The following is a 23,885-nucleotide window of genomic DNA, read 5'->3' on the forward strand; positions in this document are numbered from 1 at the left end:
GTGGCAACCCTACATACATACAAAATGTATTTATTGCCCTAGATTAGTGCTGTCCAAATTATTACATGTAGTGGGAATATTTTTTTCATATACTGTACTATGTTTGTTTGAGGGCTGGAATAAATTAAAATGATTGTTTCATACAGAATCTATGAAGCCTTTGATACCACCTCCGGCCCGTGGGCCTCCAGTTGGACAGCCCTTCTATAGCTATTCTTTGCTATGGCTAAATGGCTGATAAAACAATATTTTCCAGTATATGTATCTTGTTATGAACCTTAAGGGGCCCTGAACAAAGGTAGGACCTCCAAGGGGATCTTGAAATTAAAATGTTAGACATCCATTGGTTTAGGTGGAGGAACTACTCCACCCAAATAAGAGCGTGCACCAGTCAAAATAAAACTCATATGCCACATTAACTGTTGAGCCAAATTCCAAAAATGCTAAAGCTACAATACGTAGATTGTATTTCCCTTTGAACTATAGCTCATTTAGAATTACAGTTATAATTATACCTTTTTACTTTACACAAAGACTCAAACAGGTATTCTTATGACAGATGCACCCTCCATGAAATTTTTGTGGCCCTGGCCCAGTGAAGAGTTCTATAAGCATATTGGTATGACATCAAAACCTCAGGAAACTGTAGCCTCCAGGCATATGAGGTAGCTAACCATACAGAAAATGCTGGACCCTGTTGATCTAGCACATTTTACAATCCATCTACATTAAACAAACCAAATTAATGACTTCCTGCGGACGCCAGTTATTTTTTGCTGTAGCTCTTTAAGCTTAGCCAGCGCAATCTGTTTGTTTTAACTGAGAGAACATGGTCCCTAATTAATTCAAATGAATGCTTTTGGTAAGAACCAGAACTAATAAAGACATGTTTAAACTACTTTTTTTTCCCATACTTTACTGACCATTTGAAATCCTGAAATGTTTTTTTTCATGAGTCGCGCTCCACTTGTTTAACGCTATGACAAAAGATAAAAGCAAGCTGATTCTGATGCAGAGGTAGAAAAAAAGACGTGTGAATTACATGAAATGTGAACTGCCGGCTAATCCATCCTTTTAGTGCCGCACACGTTGTTAAAGGTACAGCATAAAATATTTTCATTCAGTCTGGGCTGCAAGGTACAAAAACTTTACAGAGCTTTATTTAATAAGGAACCACTACCACCATGTAAATAGATCAAATAATTTTGTTCACCTATAGGTTGACTTTTAGTATGCTATGGAATAGCCAGTTCTAAGCATAATTTCAATTGGTCTTCATTATTTTTTCATAGTTTATTTTAATTATTTGTCTTCTTTTTGTGACTCTTTCCAAGTTTTAAATGGGGGTCACTGACCAGCCAAACAATAATTTTTCTCTGAGGCTACAATGTTATTGTTACTTTTTATTACTTATTTTTCTTTTCATGCCCTCTCCTATATATATATGTCTTTGAATATTACTTTTACATGATTTAAAGTTAACTCAACCCCTTTAACAACCCTGAATTAATTGGTTATTCCTTTCTATCATATATATGTAGTATTCATACATATATACTTCATACGTGTAATTCTATGTAGATATTGCATTCTTCTGCCCCAAGGGAATATTATTTTGTTGGGGGTATAAAGATAAATAATTAAAAGTTATAATACCTCCCATGTGAAACTGTTTTTCTTCCTATTCATTTTTAATTATTATTAGACCCAAAGCACTTATTTCTTGTGATATGCGGTCACACAACTCGCATTTACATTCTTACTGCTGCCTTGTATTGATCTTTCTGAAACTGCTGTTCTTTAACCCAAGTTCAGCTTTTGCATATGGTTTGCTAGATCTCTGTAAAACTCTTAGAAGCAGACATTTCTATAAAAAATAAAAAATTCTGTTGAATATTTATGACGTAGACAGTGACATACAGAGTAACACTTCTGGAGAGAAACGGATCCTCTCAGTGTCGGCCTGAGGTACCTGGGGTCCACTGGGTGCCTGAGTCAAGCTCCCTCCTCTCGTCCACTGCCATACAGAACTCTCCAACCCCAGCCCACCCCTTTCCACCTCACTGCTCTGCACCACATAGCTACTTAATTCCAAACTTCAATCACACAGCACCTCCAGATAAAATTTAAAGAAGGCCAAAAGACATTGACATTTTAAATTTTGATCGGTGCCCACTGGGATTTTATCTGGTATCCCGGAGGCCCAGTCAGACACTGGATTCACTTTCTTCCTCAGCTATTTGTACCTGCACTTAAAGACTCAGCTTTGGCCTGAGTGCAGCTACATGGAGCAGAGATGGGCCCGACAAATGAGAAAGTATGAATTTTCAAGCCTTTGCTCTGTGTAGTTGCACATAGGCAGAAGCTGTGCCTGTCAGTGATGCTATATAGGGTTGAGGAAGAGAGCAGATCTTTTTGCCTTTCTAAGAAACACAGGCGGAGAGAAGTGGAGCCAGTGCTCTTTGTGACTTTGGCCTATAGGTATAGCATATTGTAAGTGTTTTAGGGTTTCCTGAACTTAACTTTTTTTTATCACAGATCCAGGTTAAGCATATAAGTCATCTTATTTTTGACCCAGTAATGAAATCAGAGTTATAATAATATTTATAGTTTGTAAACTATAGGATATAATGGAGACCCTCCCTAAACTGCTTTGGGGGGCTTACAGATAGAACTGGTGCTGATATACAACTCACACTAACCTTATCAAGTAGAATATTGAATAAGCAATCCAAAATAAAAGAGGGTCTTAATTAATTAAAAAATGCTATCTATGTGTAAGAAGTCAACAGCTAGAGTCTCAGGATCTACCTATCGGCTAGGCTTTCAGAATGCCTTCTGCTGACATTTACAAAACCAAGTACACATGTCAAATTTTCAACAAAATATTCTATAGAAAAGCTTGTAAATGGCCTAAAGCCCTGTTATTCACCTCACACAATGCATTATTCATTATGCAGTTTCTTAATGAACAGGATGTTGATGTTGTTGTGCATTGTATTGTGTGGTCTGGTATCACTGGACCCCTGCCACACTATGTTGTCCATCTTGTTTAGGTCACGTTTATATTGTATTTTTTTTCACATGTAGGTAATATGGGCCCCTCGTTCCAGTGTCAGCCGGTACATCAAGACCACATATGCAATGATGACAGCGAAAAGGTAAGAGTTCACTTTAAAAGCTCATAAATTAGACATCAACCCTTCACTTTTTAAAAAAGGAATTCAATAATAGCACCATTACTTAAGCAGCAACACATGGTGAGAAGTGCATTAAACATTTCAGCACACTGCTCGGAAGTCTCAGAAGATTTAATCAGACTGCTTATCCTTTGCTTATCCTTTGCTGACGGATGTTTCCCATCAAATAAATGGGAGTTAAATCAGGAATATGGTTAGGTATGTGATGTCTTATCCAGAAAACCTTTTATCCAAAAAGAAAGGTAATCCCCTTTAGAGTCTATTTTAAGAAAATAATTAATTTTTCCCCCCTAAGCATTCTATATCATAGATCCCAAATTACAGAAATATCTCTTATCCAAAAAATTCCAGGCCCTAAGCATTTTAAATGATAGATCTTATATGTGTACCTTGTACCTGATAGTAACTGCAGAATCCATACTGAAGTTTATTTGATGTTAAAATGTTTTTTGGTAGATTTGAGGTATGATGAGCTACATAAGTTATACAAGTTACATACAAGCCACATATCTACTAATGAGTGAATTTTTTCACCAGGGGTGGATTCAATGAGAAATTCCGAATTTCCCCATGTGCAAATGTTTTCACGTGTTTCATGTGTAACATTATGGTAGGTGGCAGGGGGCAATCTCTGGCCTTTACTCATTGAAAAAAAATGTGGTTGAAACATCCAGAATCTGCCCCATGTACCAAAGAAAAGTTAGTGACTAGAATAAATGTATATTGTAAAGTTATGTTTTCTTTTAGTAGGAATAAAAATTTTTTTGGGTTGACATGTCCTAAAGGAGCACCAACATGTGAAAAAAAACATACCGTAGCAATTTGATCATTGGGAGATGCCTAACATATCAGCAAACCTCAGGAAAGCAGAGCCTCCTTGCCTTTTAAATAAGTAGCACACCTTTACGTTAACCTTTACTATGTTAAAGAAAGGCCCGTTCTTAGGAACTTTTGAATTGCTCTTCAATTTTTTTTATAGTTTTTGGAATATTTGCCTTCTTCTTCTGCCTCGTTCATGCTTTCACATGGAGGTCACTGACCCAGGCAGCCAAAAAACTATTGCTCTGTGAAAATCGTATTGTTACTTTTACAGTATTTGCATACTGTCTCAGACTATCACTGTCTACATCATACCAAAAGTAAAGTTAAATATGAACTATCTGCTTAAAGCCGTGCACATTACAGATTAGCAATGAGAAACTCATAGTTCAAATATGAGGTGGTACCGACAGTTTGAGCTATGTGCTGACTGACATTAATCTGAAGGTGGTTCTCTTTTGATCTGCAAGTTCAGTGGAAAGTTCATTTACAGAGATTATCACTGGTTTAATTTCCCTTTTCTTCATATATTTAGTAAGCCCCCTTTACACAGACAGGATACATTTTCCAGTGGTGCAACGTGCCTATGAGCAGTTGGAAAGTGTATTGAAATACACAAGCCATATGGTGCCTATAAACTAGGTATCCATCATTCTGGAATTGTGACCTTCTGTTCTGCCACTGATATTAATAGGCAGCTTCACAGTGTCCTCTGATTTTTATCTATTTTGGAATCAAATTATATGGGTTTTTAACTGCTTGAATGTAGAATGTGTACTCTAGTGAATACTATATGCATTGTTCTTCAGTCTGTGCTACTTTTTGTCTGTCAAAAACGCACTTACAATTGAGCGACTGATGCACTTACTTCTGAGTAATTGTGCTTTCAAAACACTGTAAAAAATACTCTTTTTACTTTAAAGTAAATTTATTTTATCCCAGTTTATATGTTAGAAACTAATATATTAACTGGCTGCAACATTATTTTCTCTTTTAGCCTTCCCTTAGTGTGCATCTGGAATACTTGCCTCTTGCCCTAATCACATCAAGAAGCATGTATATACTGCAAGAAAAAATAAAAAGAAGGAAGTTACTAAGTTACTTGTTGTGTTTCCAATAGCAAACATTGCACCGTGTTTCCTGGGAGAAACAATGTTTCCTATTGGAGGCACAGGTAAAGCAGGAGGAGAACAATTGTTTAGTGATGACGCTTGCGGGGTGGGCCCTATGACCCAAGTATGTGCAGGGCTTAGAAGATATTAAATGCTTGTGTGCTCACCCTTGTTTTTATTCATGGATTTCTGAAGCTTACATCGATCAACTGTATAAGTTTTGGTGAGGATATATTGGTGGGGTATACGTTTTGGTCATATTGATTTTTACTTTTCATTGTCCATCCCCACATCATGGTGTCTGCATATAACTGATAGGTGAAATGAGTTGCCCCCCCCCCCTCAAGGCAGATGCTGGCTGCTGATTTGGTCACTTAAAGGAATAGTTCACCAAATTTTAGTATGTTATAGAATATCATATTCTTAGAAACTTTACATTTAGTAATAATTTAAAAAAAAAAAAAAAAATTATTTGCCTTCTTCTGCCTCTTTGACCTATTGCTCTGTGAGTCTACAATTTTATTGTTACTTTTTATTACTTATCTTTCCTATTCATCTTCCAGTCTCTCTTTCAAGCCATTGCCAGGTTGCTAGGGTAAATAGGACCCTAGCAACTAGATAGCTGCCGAAATTCAAACTGAGCTGCTGATCAAAAACCTAAATATTGAAAAAATTAAGACTAATTGTATTAAGACTAATTGCAAATTGTCAGTGACTACAACATTCTAAAACTTAATTTGAAGGGGAACTACCCAATTTGAGTTGGCAGCCTGTTGTCCTGTGTATGAGGTCAAAATGATGACCTCCCTGATCTGAATGCTGGATAAAATCTGCATGAAATTTTTGATGTGTTCTTCACAGGTCCCTCATATGATCAAATTGTTGGCATGGGGGTCAGACCAGCCTGCTCTGACCCACCCCTTTGGATGAACAAAGTAAACAAAGATCAACTTGTTGTTGAATGGACAGCTTTAAACTGTATAGCTGGCCATACACTTGTAGGTTTTTAAAAGATCTTTTCGTTGTTGCAGGACCAGGCTTTTCATAAAACGATTGTTTCCATCAGGGAAAATGACAATATCAAGTGACATTATCTAGTTGAAACTAAGTAAAACTACCAGCTTGGTCCTGCAAACAGTTGGGCAATGGACAAATTTCATTGTAAAAGACACATTTTTTGTAAACCTGCACGATCGATTTTCAGACCAATGTCATATGATAGATTACTAGATGTACAATCGTTTAGTGCACACTAACCTTATGATAATTTGACAGTTTTGTTGGATTGCTCTGAAATTGGTTCTTAAGTAAAGAAAAATAATTACTTGTATGGGCAGCTTTAGTCAGAATAGTCTAGAAAGAATTTTGCCTATGTGCCCAAAAGCATGCCTCATTGAAAAACCTGTAGAAAAGTTTCCAAGGATAATATGCCACAAGCCATGTAAAATGTGTAACATTACCGCTGGAAAGTGATTTGTATTTTTTATGCTTGTGTGGGGGAATCATTTTTATGGCAATCATGATGATTTATCTTTGATTTTGTATGTTTCTGGCAAACAACAGAAGCCTTATCTTGACTGATGGCAGGGATTCTATTTTTACATTTTAGCAAAGCTGGATCAATTGCCCTTTATCTGAAAAGGCTAATTTAGATTTACTGCAGTGCAGCGTGGAACTGCCTGTGGCTGAGTTGACCATGAGAGTAAAAGTGATAAGGAGGTTTAGCTCAGGTAAAGTAAATATTAGTACTAAACTTAAAAGCTATCTATAGAAATATATAAAACCTAATATGATATAATAACAGGTGGGGTTACTAAGGGGCACATTTACTAACCCACGAACGGGTCAAAATGAGTCCGATTGCGTTTTTTTCGTAATGATCGGTATTTTGCGATTTTTTCGTATTTTTAGCGATTTTTTCGGCGTCTTTACGAATTTTTCGTTACCAATACGATTTTTGCGTAAAAACGCGAGTTTTTCGTAGCCATTACGAAAGTTGCGTAAAATCTGGCGATTTTTCGTAGCGTTAAAACTTGCGCAAAAAGTTGCGCTTTTTTCGTAGCGTTAAAACTTACGCGAAACTTCGCACCTTTTAAGTTTTAACGCTACGAAAAAGGCGCAACTTTTCGCGTAAGTTTTAACGCTACGGAAAAATAGGGCAATTTTACGCAACTTTCGTAATGGCTACGAAAAACTCGCGTTTTTACGCAAAAATCGTATTGGTAACGAAAAATTCGTAAAGACGCTGAAAAAATCACAAAAAATACGAAAAAGTCGCAAAATGTTCGTTTTCAAGTCGGAACTTTTCCAATTCGGGTCGGATTCGTGGGTTAGTAAATCAGCCCCTAAGTGTTGACAGAAAAAACCTGCTGGTGGGAAAGCATTATTAGCAATTAGTGTGGTACTGCAGATTCTAGTCTTAAATCACCCTTAGCCTTTTTTGCCCCCTAACCTCTGTATCTTATTTAGAATGAAAAAAATGCAGAAATAGACCTTTAGGGTTGCAACTGGTTATTGAAGGGACTCTCTGGTTTATAACCAACTGGCCGGTTTCTGCGGGTTAAAAAGATGTGCATATTCCCAAGAACTGAGCAGCAGCCCATAGGCTGCCCCCATTCTCCGCCCCACCCCATGCAGAATCGCATGCATGCGTGTCCTTTTAGATTACATATAAAGCCCTGGGGACAGTACAAGCTGAAGTTCTCTGCATGTCCCATCCCTAGTGCTTGTGAGTAACATTTACATAAGGCTGGGTGGCATGTCGCGCCTAAATTTATGCCACTGTAGACCCGGGCCTTTGTGGCCTCATCACATATCCGGGCCTGGTTATAAGGATAAACATGAGTACTGGACTAACACATATTTATTAAAAAGCGCAAATAATTTATAGTTGTAAAATTTTGTATATATCACTTTAATTAAAAGTACAATTAATAGTTCTTAACATATGGTACCTGGTAGTGCACTAACAGCATAGGTGCTTATGGTAATTTAAATACAATGTAGTGTCTTGGTGTACTACAAACCTCTAATTTTTGTTTTTGTTTTACAAAGATTGATAGAATGTCATTTGATATGGTGAAGCCTGTAGCTGGCTAGTGAAAGAGTTCAAATTCCAAAGCAATCTTAATGATCTGATCATCAGTATGAGGCCTTGGGGTGCATGTCACATGGCCTGTTAGTTCCAGCAGCTGATATGTAGGTGGCTGTGATTGTATTTAGATAATTGATGTCAGCCAGATATGAGTGGATGATGTTCTGTGCAGCCCCAGGTGATTTTGGCAAGCAGAATGGCAGCACTTACGTTGGCTCTGCAGCAGCCCTCCAGCTGTGTGGGCTCACGAGGCAAGTTATACTGTTTTTTACTGGTTGTTTGTGAATGCTGAAAAGGACTTTGCATTTAACTTTAAAATAAAAATCTTTAATAATACTTGGAAATAACAGAGGTTTTGGATTAAAATTATTGTAAGAATCCTTTCTTCCTCCATGTGGTTTGTATGGGTGATATTGCTTAGGGCTGGGCACTATAATTCTGTAGATCAGAAAGCAGTTGAACACAAGACAAACTGACACAGTCAGGGAAGTCTTGATAAATGGGGAAAATATTGAACAGCTGGGAATCCTTAAGGAGTCTCTAGTTTGATATTTGATAAATCAGTGTTGGACTGAAGTACAGGTATAAGATCCATTATATGTAAACCTGTTACCAAACAGGTTCTAAATTACGGAAAGGCAATCTCCCAAAGACCCCATTTTAATCAAATAGTTCTAATTTTTAAAAATGATGTACAGTATGTATATATACATACACACAAACTCATTTGGCTTTAATCTTAATTTTTATCTACAAAGCTGCAATTTATGGGAAGGCAATCTCCCATAGACTCCAATTTAAGTAAATATCAAATTTTAAAAAAACAGTACCTTGTACTTGATCCCAAGGTATAATTAATCCTTATTGGAGGCAAAACAATCCTATTATTTGGAAAGTCCCAGGTCCTCAGCATTTTGGATAACAGGTCCGACACATATATTGACTGTGCAAAAAGTGATGTAAATTAAATTGTGTGTTTTTCTCATTACGTGTCATTTTATGCTGTGCATAATGATCCCTAAAATAACCCTTTAAAAGAGCTAGTTGTAAAATGTATAACGAAATGTAAAGTCACTATAACTGAAGCCTTTTAACACCACAGACCTGGCAGAATTTATTCAAATCTATTGAAAAACTTCAGACAACAAGCAGATTCTGGAATAAGAATGTGTAAAAATGGGTTTAAAGCAGCAACAGCAAAAGCAATTTTATATAGCAGTACTTACTGCAGCACTGCTGGTTTTTACGCCCCAGTTTTACAGTGTATTTCACATATGCCTAAAATCAGTACACGGTTATATATTTGTAAATAGGTCCCCTAAAAGTATTATTAAAAACATCATTCTTGCAAGCCATCAACAGCAAAGGGTTAATGCTGGAAGGCAGACACATTCAGACAGATGTATTCCTTGCAGCCCGGAAAATAGCTTCCCTTCGTCTCAGGGGCGACTCAGTAAAGGAAAAGTCTGGCTTTTTGTGGGGAGAGATGAACCTGGGAACTGCTTTTAGCTTGATTCACAAGCGAGCTGAATTCATGCTGAGTGAGATCAGTAGGAAGTGAAGAGACTAGGACCTTTCATGTGTGGCCTCAGTGCATTAAAACATGAGTCACTGTCTAGAGCGCTGCCCATGCCGTGTTAGAACTAGTTCAGCTTCTTCACAAAATGAGCGGCACACTTCTCCTTGCTTGTCCTCTGTTATACTGCAGCAAGGTGAAAACAGTCTTAATCAGAAGCATTTCTCCTCAGTAAAGATGTGCTAGAGAATGTAACCGTCATAATAAAGCAAATGTTAATTAGTTAACAATAGGAAAAGCGAGAGAGCTACAATGAAGGTGTGCACAGAGAAAAAAAAGAAGAATAAAGGACCATGTACAATTATAGAGCAGTTGTTAGCATCAGTGCACTCGAGCGCTGGGGTCCTATGTATGATCTAAACCAGAACAATATGTCCATGGAGTATATGTTCTCTCCTTGTTTTTGCATTTCCCTTAAGGTGCTCAGGTTTCCCTCTGCAGTCCAAAAAAATGTCCACCGTCTTATTGACCCTAATTAGCGTACATGTGGTAGGGAAATTAGATTGTAAATTGTACCTAGGCAGAGAAAAGGGTCAATGACTACATACTCTTTTGCAAAGACCTCAAATGAGTGCTCTATAAATTATGGATAAATATTTTATATTTTTGGTTGGCACTCCTATTCTGCGGTTAACATGAGTGACAATAAATACATGACATAAAATTAAAAACAATATTAATACAATATATAAACCAGATGGGGGTTGTGGTATATTTTACTACAATAGATGTAAGCAGGCACCCAAGCAATAAGCACTATACAGATCCTACGATAAGTATGGGTGCCACCTGGATGGTAAAAAAGACAACAATACTACTTCAAATCGCTTATCGCTCCGAATCGCTATGAGACCTTTTTTTCGAGCGATTTTACAAAGGAATCATTGTTATTCAAAACTATTGGAATCGCTGAAAGTAAAACCCACTGAGCAGGAAGTCGCTGTGATTTCCCCATTGCACTGAATGTAATTTCTACTTGTGGATGGGAAATATGACACCGGAATTTGTGGGAAATAAAATTGCTCTGTTGTGGAAATCTCTAGAAATCGCTGTTAGGAAGATACGAGCGATTTGTCGGTGGAACTCGCTGGGACATTAGCTTTACCATACCTGAGTAAACAACCCTAGAAGCTCCCTCTGTTTGTTTAAGATAGCAGCTGCTATTTTAGCTTGGTCTCAGTAGCTTCCGTGCTGCAGATCTGGCTGCTGGTAGCTCAGCTTACACAGAGTTGAGAGGGGGGAGCAAATTCTGACATAACCTGCAAATTTTGTAAAATGGGATTGGTATTTAGGGATGTGGTCACAAAAATGTGTGGCTAATCTATTGGCAGTAAAGTGCCAAAATGAATTTCCGTCTCCTTTAAGGTGAAAGTCTCAGTTCCCCCAAGAGACCTATTTATCTTATTAGTTACAATTGTAATTGTAAGTGCAGGTGTGGAGTATTCTGGGGCTCTCTGCCAAAAGTCTCCTTATCCAGTTAAAGAATAAGTAAACCTTATTTTTTTCTAAAATTACTCTAAACAGCCTCCAGAATTACCTACCTTTGTCCCAGCATTCTCTCTGACCTGGTTCTTCAGTCAGTAAGCGTTCTTTCTCTTTGCTTCCTTGTGCAGAGTGAAGCCCCACCTCCACTTCCTGTTCAGTTCTCTCTTCAATTCAACAACCTTGTCGGAGAAGAGCCTTCTGCGCATGCCTGGAGGCAGCAGGAGCCAGTCTGTGCATTAGCAGGGGTTTTTTGATGAGAGACCTGAACAGGAAGTGGGGGCGTGGTTTCACTCTGCACAAGGAAGCAAAGAGAAAGGAACACCTTCTGACTGAGGAACCAGGTCAGAGAGAATGCTGGGACAAAGGTAGGTAATTCTGGAGGCTGTTTAGAGTAATTTTACTGATAGAAAAAAAAAAGGTTTACTTGTTCTTTAATGACACTTTCTTGCAACTGCAATTCGAAAAAAAAAAAAAAATCAAATAATTGATAAATCAGCCCCTCCATAGGAATAAAAATCCTGGAATCAGTGGACAAAATGGAACCAGCCAAAATGCAAAGTGACATGATGGAAGCCAGCCTAAGTGCATTCCATAAAGAGCACCACTACTACTTTGAAGCACTGTCTTGGAACCATCATAAATAAAAATGTTGATATAGGAGGCATTGTTTGTCAGTTCTTATTTAAATACTTGACCCATACAGCACAGATGTCCTTGCTGCCAAAAGGTCATGGGGAACATAACTGGTATAATTCTGTTTTCATATTTTCAAAAAAGCTCACGCCTGTCTGTCTGTCAATCTATCTACACAATAAAATATTCTTGCTATTAAAAGTGGTGTGTAATTAATTCTCATTTAATCCTCATTTAAATGCTTTTGAAAGCCTGACACAGCAAGACATCACAAAGTCAAGAACGACAATTTGATAAAAGAGGCTTTAGACTTTCTGCAGATGCTCTAATTTTGCCTCTTCCTCTAGTCGCACAGAGACTAATGTTAGCTTAGTCTGGCCCACAAAAATATATGATCTGCTATACCATACATGGAAGAATTCAGTCAGCATATTTTAATGTGAAGCCATTTGATGCATTTTGTTTCCATGTTATTATCACTTTCTGAATAATGCTTCTGTCTAGGAAACTATATGTATTGACCAATTTAAATCACAAAGTTTTGATTAATTAATTTTTAACCACAAAAACTAATCATCATTTTTTTTAGTAAAAACTTCTTTTGTGCCATTTACCCATACAGGCCACTGCTTAGGGTTGCCATCTCTGACCTTGGCAAATGCTGATCAAGAGAGCAGTATGACTAATAGGGGTGGGGTCATGGCATTTGGGGGCATTTGTGCCAGGTGGGGGCAGGGCAGTGACATCAGAGGTGGTTATTGTCCAGATTACTGTTCAGGTTTCATAAGGCTGAAACCGGAACACACAGTTGTAACCTGCACAGCTTTAAGAAAAAACTAACTGTTCAGGTCAAAACTGAACAGGTGGCAACCCTAACACTGCTATGCAGAACTTTTGATATGTTTGATCTATACCTGTCAATTACCCCAATTTTCGTGGGACAGTTCCAATTTTAACAGCTCAGCCCGGAGTCCCGGATTCTTAATGAAAAGTTCCTAATTTCCCTTTGATCTCCTGCACTGAATGCCAAAAAAGAAACAGTGTTTCTAAGGCTAATGCCACACCATGCGTATGGAGTATATTTTCGGCAAGTCGAACAAAGCTTGCCGAAAATATGCGCCATATGCCCCATTTGCTCCTACCCATGCCTGCACCTGAATGAATGGAATATGCTCAGGTGCAGGCACATGTAGCCGAAATCCATATAAAAACACGAGAGAATACAAAGTCTTGTGTTTTTATGCTGATTTTGGCTACATGTGCCTGCACCGGAGTGTACTCAATTCATTCGGTTGCAGGTAGAGGTAAGAGTGTATGGCGCGTATTTTCAGCAATCGTTTTTCTGCTTTCCCAAAAATATACGCCATATGCATGGTGTGACATAGACTTAAAGGAGAAGGAAAGGCTAATAAGGAGTTAATCTCAAGCTGCAGGCATACCTTCAGTTGTCTCAATAGAACCCTTAAGTCTCCCCATATTTCTCCCGTTCAGATGATCAGAAGCCAAACAGGAAGAAAAAACGCTGAGCTGTGTAAAGAAAGTTCCCATAATGCCTCACTCCTGCACAGACACCCAGACCAAGTGTACATGCTCAGTTAGTAAGACTATGAGTCAGCTTCCTGCTGATTGGCTCAGATCCACATTCCTAAGGGGGGGAGTGAGTTCTTAGCATTCTTGAGAGAGGGGGGAGCAGGAGAGAGCTGCGTGTCTCTGGCACATGAATTACAGACACAAGAAATCTTTTCACAGAGAAGTCAGTGCAGCATTTCTGTGTGTGCTTATGGCTGTATTTCATAGACCTTTCTGATAAAGCTTACTTAGTTTTTACCTTTCCTTTTCCTTTAAAACTCTTTTCATTTGAATTTTCTAGATTTTTTTTTTTGATAAATCTTTCATATGAATCTTTCATATCTTGAATTAAAAGAAAATTAAGATTTATTTTTTTTGCTATAGTTTTGCAGGTTTCATATTATGCATTGGCTGTATACAAAACAGATTGTCTAAGATCTTTGACAAAATGTTGTTGTTTTATAATATACTAGTGCTATCCAAGTAAATTTGCCAAAATGGCAAACTTTAGAGCATACTTCAACCATTCTGGACTACACACACAGCTACTCCGAGACAACCCCCAGATCCATCAGAAACCTAAACCACTTTTGGGTTAATCCTTTGTCTCTGTTACTTTAAATAATCACCGAGGAGGGCATTTACTAAGGTTTGATTTTTCCTGGAAAAAAGGCGTGATTTAAAAAACTATAAAACAACAAAAATCTGAATGTTAATAACTGCCCCCTCTAATGTTGGGCTGAGGGTGCCGGAAAAATGCTTTTTCCTATGGTCAAGTAGGAGGATCCCTTGCTTGCCAAAAGGGGTGCTGGTGATGAAATACAACAGTACCAATAAACACAAAATTCATTACGTCCGATTCATCAGTGTTTTCCATCTTTTCGATGTTGTGAGCAGATTATCCAGTGTTTGTCACATCTGTAGTCAACAATATAAAATGATTTAATTAAAATATTATTTTACACAAGAAATGTATGCCCTTGGGCAGGTGTGGAGCCATAAATATCCCTATGGAGGACCACATCCAGCCCCTGGCTCTACAGTTTGAAAGCTCCCAACTTCAAGTAGTGACATTTACACAGATCACAGTTTAATTAAACACCACTGAGATCTGCACAATAGTACAGTCACAATTTATCTTTCAGGACAGTTGTCCAGTTCTTAGTATTGCTGCTTTGCTGCACTGGGATCATAGGTTCAGCTCCAGCCAAGATGCAATCTGCAAAGAATTTGTATGTTCTCCCTGGTCTTTTAAAGCTTCCCTCAGGTATAATAGGTCTTTTCCACCTTTTAAAGATATGTGCAGACAGGTTATTTTGATTATATTGTCTATAATGTGCTGTGTGAATGTGATATTGACTTTAAATTGTAAGTTCCACTGGGACAAAGACTGATGTAAATTATGTAGAATCTCTGTAAAACACTGCATGAATATATATTAATTTCCTGTTTGTAGCTGTTTACTAAGGCAGCAAAAACTACAAACAGAGCTGTCAACCTGACAGCTTTGCAAAAATAGTCCCCAATACCTGGAAGTGAAGTCATGGATATCACGCACCCTTCCGGAAGTGAGGTCAAAAGCATTTGCAAAATCGCTGCTGAAGCTGAAAAATTCTACCTGTGCATGCACAAATGCATCACTTGACATCACCGAACGTTTATGTGTGTCAGAAATTCACAGCAGGACTTCACGAGACTTCAAAAAAATTGGAAGAATGCTGCTGAGGAGGATGGGGGAGAGCCTTCAAAGTTGGGTAACTCCCGAAGAAATAGGGGGTGTTGACAGCCATGTAAGTATGTAGTCATAAAAGAGATATGAAGTAACTCAAGAACAACGGAAGTCTAATTTATGGGCTTAGTTATCATTTTTTGAGTTTGTGAATTAGAGTACATAGAATAAACTCGCATATCTAATGCTCGGTTATTAATAAGGAACAACTGTTTGAATAAAAAACTCAAATATCTCTAGTGTGACTTGTCTTTGCCTATGACAATTTCCACTGGTTTCTATAGAAACTTGCAGGCTTTTACATCATTTTTACAGAATTTTTACATTTTAGTTTTCGGGTTTTTTGTACTTAGTAAATACCAGACATTCAAGCTTTCGAAGCATAACTCGAATTTGAGTTTTTAAAGCACAAAAAAACTCGAGGAAAAAAAATCAAACTAGACGTTTGATAAATCATCCCTTAACTGTAGAATTGCTTTATTTTAATAGTCCCAGGAGCCCACTGCTACTAGAGTAAGAGCAACATTTTCTAACAAGCACAGTTTACTGAAAAACATGAGTCTTCCGGGTTTGCAGTATTCTTTTGTGACCTCAAAGATATGGAAATGTGATTATCCATCTGCCTGGACATATGCTAGTATAAAAGCTGGCCTGACTTGTTTTGAATTTATGATAAGGGTGTTTTGTGACGCAGCATTGGTTTTTACTATGCACAAATAAAGTTAGATGGGAGTCGTGGGTTTATTTTCCAGTTAGCAGGAACGTTTGTACGACAAGTTGGATTGATGGCTGTTCTTAGCGTTTACGTAGCAGAACATTTGCAAGTGCAGTTGGCTTAGATTGATTTCTTATTTTCTTATGTGCCATTGCTTATGTGTTCTGCAGCCAAAAACCACGTCTCCTGGTGCAGTCACATTGATTTTATAACAAGTGTTCCAATAGAACAGCCGGCATTTTACTTTTAGCAAAGTTCTGTACTACTGCTGTTATATTTTGTATTTTTTATAATTGTTGCTATGGTAAAATATTTGTGACCCATTATATTTAAAGGACAACTAAATAAGGTATTTTTTTGTAAATTTCCCTTTATATTTGTCTAATGGAAATAAGATGTCCCATTCATCATAAAATATTTGGATATTAGTAGTCATGGCAATACAAATTCATAAGGACAGTCTCATTGTTTTTATCATGGTCATGTCAAACCATAGTAGTGGAAGCTTGCACTGCCGTGTCTCTTACAGCCTGCTTAATGGGTGACGGTTCTTGATTCGCTGATTGGGTATAAACTGCCTGTACCACAAAATGTCAAGCTAAGCTGCAATGCATAACTTTTGCCTCACAGCCCTCACATGCGCTTGCTCGTACCAACTTTCCGAACCAAGGTGGAAAACTCTGGAAAGGGGGCAGACATGGTTCCAACGCCTGTTCTACAATTTTGTTGCTTTTCAGATGCAAAATTTTGCAGGGCTAAAATGCTATACATAAAGAGGTCATTAATAACCACAAGTGCCACCACATATTCCATACCCATGACCACCAAACACACTGGTGGTTTTATTGCCATTACCATTGTCTTAATGGCTGCTGTGGGTTACCTAGGAAGCAGATTTGCAGTTTCCAAAAGAAATGAGTCTCTATTTGCTACACTGTGCAGGCAGTGAATAAGAATGTTGTTTAATATACTAAGGGGCCCATTTACTTACTCACGAACGGGCCGAATGCGTCCGATTGCGTTTTTTTCGTAATGATCGGTATTTTGCGATTTTTTCGGAAAATTATCGCAACTTTTTCGTTACCAATACGATTTTTGCCGAAAAACACGAGTTTTTCATAGCCATTCCGAAAGTTGCGATTTTTTCGTAGGGTTAAAAAAAAAACTCACGTTTTTTCGCGCAAATCGTATTGGTAACGAAAAAGTCGCGATAATTTCCGAAAAGTCGTAAAGGTGCCGAAAAAATTGCAAAAAATACGAAAAAGTCGCAAAACGTTCGTTTCCAATCCGAATTTTTGCCATTCGGACTCGGATTCGACCCATAGTAAATGTGCCCCTTAATGTCTACATGTAAATTTTGTGACCATCACCCATTCTGACCCTATTGCTAAACTAAAGAGTTTATTTTAAAAAAAACATACAGGCAAAAACTGAATTAGAAGTTGAGGCCAGCACAAAGATGGTTGCCACATTCCAGCATGTTTCATCAACACACACCAAATTCCAGTTTGCTCCTCCTTATCCCATTGGCTTAAAGGGACAGCAAAACCATTATGGCAAAATATAACTAAAATATTTAATAGTAGCAAGTTTTTTATGATAGAGATTTCCCCATGCAAGGGTGCAGAGAGCCGAAAATGGCATATGACACCCTATTTATCTCATGCTAAGTAGCCTGTTGTATTCTAGAGAGATGTGAGCCCTACAGCTTGCCACCTGGAGAGTAAAAAATGTTTCATGGTACAATGGTATTAATAAGAAAGAAAGAAGCCCTTCACTCCTCTGCTCCTCATTACATTTCTTCACTGGTCTCCCTACACGTCCCTGGTTGTCTCCTCCGCCTCCGTCTCTTTACACCATCCACACCCACTGCGCTCTCTCGTCTTAAACCTTTCTATCTCGCTGCTCCTTACCTCTGGAACTCTATCCCTGAATCTCTCCGTAGGGAAAACTCACCCACTCTCTTTAAGAAAAAACTCAGCTGTTACCTTCTGGAGCACTAACATTATTTTGCCCAGTCCTGCGCTTAAGGGCAAATGCCCATACCTGATGCACTATTACCTTCCAGTTTTTGCCTGTATGTTACCCAACCACTCAGACTGTAAGCTCTACGGGGCAGGGACCTCCTTCCTACTGTGTCTCATACCACATGGCACTTATATATATATATACATATATGTATTTATTGTATTTATTTATTATATCACTCGTCCTCCCTGTGTGTAATTTTGTATTCTGTAAGACTGTACAGCGCTGCGTACCCTTGTGGTGCTTTATAAATAAAGTTATACATACATACATTGAAAGGCTGGTATTTTTTTGCAGGAAAGGTGGCAACCCTACCTACAGCTGGAGCATGAATGGCAGCCTCCAAGGGTTGGTTGAAGCATATTTATATACACAAGCCTACCATTTTTACCAGATAAAAGGTAAACCAAGATTATATGTGCACACCCCCTGTTACTAGCCCTGCTGCCGTGAAACATTAGTAGACTCTCTGGTATCCTAACATCGCCCCTCCCCAGTTTGGGCAAATGACGTAAAAGCGACTGCCCCTGGGGATAGCACCGATAATAAGTATAGTTGTACGTGTCCACCCGTTGTCTAACCCCTCACCCCATTCTTTGCAGCATGTAAAATACTACGTTAGCCCCGACTCATTCGAGCAATCTGCTGCCCCACAAGCCTTTCCGTGAGGGTCAGGGACGGGACGGCAGAGGAGGCGGTGCTTCCGGGTGACGCCATGAGGCTGTAGCCAACGAGCTGGGCGTGTTTTATCCCCCCAGAGGCCCGAGCGAGCACAGTAGAAGGAAGAAGGGAGAGAGATAAATAAAGAGAATGGAGAGGGGCGGGCGGCCCAACATACAAGAGCAGCGGGCGCAGTTGGAGTGCTAGGTCCAGCCAAGCAGCGCCTACTCTCACCCGCCGGAGCGCCAGGCCTGGTTATTCGGGAGAGGTGACTGTGTATATAGCATTATGTACTGTGTATGTATATCCCGTGTACTGTGTCTGTCTTATGGGAGGTGGGGGAGGGCGGCTGTGTGCTCCTAGTCTAGAGTGGGGGGCTGGGGGATAGCCGTATCTCTGTGTACGTATAGATATAACTACATATATCAAATGTTTATTTATGTCGTTGCTTCCGAGTCCTGCCGGGAGGTTACCGGCACCATTGGGGTGCCTCACTGTTTGAAGAGATAAGCTAGAGGGGGCTGTGCGTGGCCTTTCTACTCCAGCTACTGCCGCCCCTTTGTCTCATCCTCCCCTGCTGCTTCCTCTCTTGCTTTATCTCCTACATGTCCAACCCGCGGCCCTCCGGCTCTACAGATCTTTTTGATCATTGTATGTGCTGGGAGTTGCAGCGCAACTTGTGGGCCGCATATATTTTATGTGTTTACCCGAGACAGAACTGGGGCATTCCCATCCTGCCCACTGGTGAGCTCAATGCTGTAGGCAGTGCCTTGAGCAGATGTCCCTGATATAGAATTCATTTGCAGGTCAAGAGAAAATAGGGTACATGTTTATGAAAGGGGGAGAGAAAATGATCTTTAAAATGTGCTGCCCAACTTTTCCCATGTACTGCTCTAACAAACATTTGCTATACTGTTGTTTGAGGCCCCATTATATAATTATTCCATACAAAGTCAGCACAGGTCATAGGTAGGCTGGAAGCTAATGTTTAAGGGCCTCATCCAACCTAGCGGTCTGGTCTTCAGTTGGGAAGCCATGTGTCTGGGTATCCAGAAGAAAGAACTGTGTATAATATACATAACATAATAACATAGTCATTGATGTTGAAAAGAGATACCTCCTCCATTAGTTTCAACCTTTTTTGTCTAAGTGAAACCTACCTGGCTGGTAGATGATCCTGATTATGCTTTTCTGCTACAGTTGGTAAACTGAGTAGAATAAACTGTCTGTATAAAGCAGGTGGTGTAATATAGAGGATAGTATATAACCGAGCCAATATCAAATACTGCACACCTGCCAGTGATAAGGGGAGGAGGAGGCATAAAGAACACTGACATAATATCTGGCTTTTTAGATACATATTTGTTTGTGAAAGGGATCCTTGTTCATGCTTCAGTTTCTGTTTATTTTTATCTTTCATTTATGTAACACCATCACACTTATGCAGTTTGTTTACAAAACTGTTTGTTCACCATTCACATTTTCTTTTGTAATTTGCTGTCTTGTGTACGAGGAGATAGTCAAGATAGTATACAGCTATCGGACCCCTTATCCGGAAACCCATAATCCAGCAAGTTCCAAATTACAGAAAGGCTATCTCCTAAAGACTTCATTGTAATCAAATAATTCACATTTTTAAAAATGGTTTCCTTTTTCTCTGTAATAATAAAACAGTAACTTGTACTTGATTCCAACTAATATATAATTAATCCTTATTGGAGCCAAAACATTCCTATTGGGTTTAATTACCATTTATATAATTTTTTTTTTAGTAGACTTAAGGTAGGACATCCAAATTACAGAAAGACCACTTATCTGGAAAACACCAAGTCCCGAGCATTCTGGATAATTGGTCCCATACCTGTACTGATAGTTCTTCTTTTCCTGACTTTATTTATTGCAAGCAGCCATGTAAACTTGTTACAGTTCCATGCAACATAATTAAACTCCTAAGTGATAAGATCATGCAATTTCTTAAAGGGGTCCTACACCCCAAACTTGCTTTTTGTATAATGAAAGAGAATGTGACTCTAAGCAGCTTTTTAATATACATTTTTTACATTTGTTCTATTGTTTTTAAAGTTACCTGCCTTTGTAAATGCAATTGTAGCTGAAAGCAGTGTTTATAGTTTTCTGTCTTTAAAGGAACAGTAACACTAAAAAATAAAAATGTTTTAAAATAATTAAAATATAATGTACTGTTGCCCTGCACAGGTAAAAGTTGCGTGTTTGTTACAGAAAGACTACTATAGTTAATTGAAATAGCTGCTGTGTAGCCATGGGGGCAGCATTTAAATTGAAAAAAGGACAAAAGGCACAGGTTACATAAGAAGATACCAGATAAACTGTGTAGAATACAATGGGAATCTGCTACTTATCTGTTATCTGCTTAGTAACCTGTGCCTTTTCTCCTTTTTTCAATTTAAATGGCTGCCCCCATGGCTACACAGCAGGGTATTTATATAAACTGCAGTAGTGTTTATGAAGAAAACACACAACTTTTACCAGTGCAGAGCAATAGAATATAATATATTATTTTTATACACTTTCATTTTTTGGTGTTACTGTTACTTTAACTCCTGAAACAATTTTATTATGATTCAGTTCTTTTCCCTGTTGGCTTCTGTTACATTGTTTCAGGAGTCAGAGCCAAAAGTGCAGAGAATGTTAGACAGGTACTGTTTTTTTTTTTTGTAGCAGTTATATTTACAAATAACATAAAAATCATTTCATATCTTTATTTAGTGTAAACAGGAATTATATTCAGTTGCATACACAAGTTTGCTTTCGTTGCCAATGTTAAAATGCAAAGAACTAGAAAAATTGCAGGTTTCTTTGTTTTGCAATCCTAAGGTAGTGGGTTTGATATGTAAGTTTTTTAAGACCTTATTTTGTAGTATTCCTTGTATAAAGGACTTCATGCTTGGCAATCATATTGTGAAGAGACTTGGTTAAGTTGTTCTTTGTCAGGTATAGATGTAAACACAGGTAACAGTCTGGCAACCAACGTGATCTGCTTTTTGCAATACACATCAGTTTAATACAGTGAATCTGCTAAGTAATGGCATATCTTCTGTATTCTTGCTTGTGTATTTTATATGCTATGTAGAGCAGCCATTGGGGGTGTAACTGTAGTAAATCCTATGATTTCTGGAACCTTTTAAACTAATTAATTATGTTCAGTATGTCACAAGGGTCCCCAAAGATTGAACCTGTACTGAGCCCTATAGGAAAAAGTGTGTGTGTATATGTATGTGTATATATATATATATATATGTATATACATACATACATACATACATACATACATACATATATATATACATTTTTTTCCTGTGTGAAAAATTAATAGAATATTTATAATCAAATGATGTACTTAAAGGAAAGTGTATGTTTAAAAAATACTTGTGTGATGAGTTGGGTATTGCAACATCATATCATACAATAAATGTTGCCTTTCAGGTACTGTTTGTGGAATGGTGCAGGAGGCCTGCAGAACTTTGTGTGGGTGTATACAATTAGATGTACCTCCTGCTCTGAGTAGTTGCAGTGGTTTTGAGGTGTTGGGCCCTGTATTTACAAAGAAAAGTTGTTTATGGTTATACAGGGTTATACACAGATGCCATGCATATAAGCATAGGCTGTAGAAATCTGCTCATTTAAAGTGCATTTATGACGCTATTGCCAGATAAAGAGGCTAAAGATGCCTCCTGCGTTAGGTGGCTGATGTGGTAGGCATAATTGTCAATAGTGTTTGCTGTATCTTACTGATATGATTTGGGTGGTCTATTTTTTTTTTCCAACCCAAACCTTTTGCTTGGTGTATTAAAGAAAAAATGAAGAACCTGTACTTCAGGTTATGGTAATTCAATGTTTTTTGCAGCAGGATTGAACTTCAGAACCCTCTCTCTGTGTATGTTTTTATCTAACATCCTGGGTAATGTTTTTCAATGTGTGTGATATTTGTGCACTGAAGCCTTTTGGCAGCGTAGTGTTTTACTTTTGTGTGCTATTATGTTTGGGCTCTGAAATGTTCCCATTTTCTCTTTTATTTGTTAAATCTATGTCTACATGTCTACATGGTCTCCAGTAATTGTTTTTGCTAAATGGCAGTGTTAATATTTTACAAATTGCTTTGGAAAAGATAAAGTAAAGGCTGTCTGGCTTCAGGCAAAACATCCAAATCATTGGAATACCATGCATATATTTAGGATCAGTGGCGTAACTAGAGTTTGGGAAGGGGGCTACAGACAAACATGGGGGGTGCCCTTAGAGGACTAAAAGTACTCTCTGGTTGAGAGAATACCCAACAAATAATAAAGATGGAAAAAAATAGAATAGAAATAGTGATCTGCTGCCAGTAGCTTGTTGAAGGAATTTTATCCATGTCCACTTAACAAAAACTCACCCTTAAGGTGGCCATACACGCACCGATATTATCGTACGAAACCTCGTTTCGTACGATAATCTGTGCGTGTATGGCATGTCAGCGAGCCGACCGATATCGCAGGAAGCTGCTGAAATCGGTCAGCTCGCCGATCGGCCAAGTTAGAAAATTTTGATCGGGCGCCATAGAAGGCGCCTGACCAAAATTCTCCCTTCAGAGCTGAATCGGCAGAAGGAGGTAGAAATCCTATTGTTTCTACCTCCTTACCTGCCGATTCAGCCCTGAATGGTGTGTGGCGGATCTGACGATGTTTCGTGCGACCGACGGTCGTACGAAACATCGTGAGATCGCCACGTGTATGGCCAGCTTTATCCATGTTTGGAATGGCTGAATCAGTAGCACAAAGTGCACTAGAAGACAAAGTGACCCCAACATATCATGGCATATTATGGCCCTAAACATTCTACGACACACTGGCACTTGCTTTCCATGACAGTAAGATTACTGCAGAGACTGCCACTGAGAACTCTCTTAACCCCAGATTTGCCAGTAAGATAACTGCAAAAATCAGAAGTCTGTTAAGATGGATACATGGCCATCTTTGATTTATTGCAGTCAACCTGGGGAGGAGCATTGGGTTGCAGGTGGCAGGCGTAGTAAGGTCACTGCAGACCCCAGTGGCAGTGGGGCTCCTCAGGACCCAGGGCCTCCCCACATTGCAGGATCTTATTTATGCCATTGTTTAGAATAGAAGTATGTAAGCCCAGGCAGGGCAGAAGCCTGCTGTTTAGAGGATAAGTAAGCCATTTATTACTCCTAAAATTCTATGCAGCTCACAGAATAATCTGCCTTTCTCCCTGCAAGCAGATTTGTTCTGT

The 23,885-nt window shown here is 38.6% G+C and overlaps 1 protein-coding gene across 6 annotated transcripts in view; it reads left to right on the forward strand.

Annotated features, from left to right (window-relative positions):
* The window catches only part of rnf38 (ring finger protein 38), a 157,877-nt gene that overhangs the window by 105,631 nt on the left and 28,361 nt on the right, over nucleotides 1–23,885 (forward strand). For 4 of the 6 annotated variants that reach the window (XM_012963641.2, XM_012963652.2, XM_012963661.2 and 1 more), the window contains exon 2: nucleotides 3,091–3,161. In XM_012963641.2, the coding sequence (XP_012819095.2) occupies nucleotides 3,091–3,161 (71 nt within the window). Of the gene's footprint in view, nucleotides 1–3,090; nucleotides 3,162–18,532; nucleotides 18,918–23,885 lie in introns of those variants that run through there. The other 2 variants (XM_012963668.3, NM_001030334.2) reach the window with 2 other exon arrangements.

Source organism: Xenopus tropicalis, chromosome 1 (assembly GCF_000004195.4).
Source record: "Xenopus tropicalis strain Nigerian chromosome 1, UCB_Xtro_10.0, whole genome shotgun sequence".
Taxonomy (NCBI): Eukaryota; Metazoa; Chordata; class Amphibia; order Anura; family Pipidae; genus Xenopus; species Xenopus tropicalis.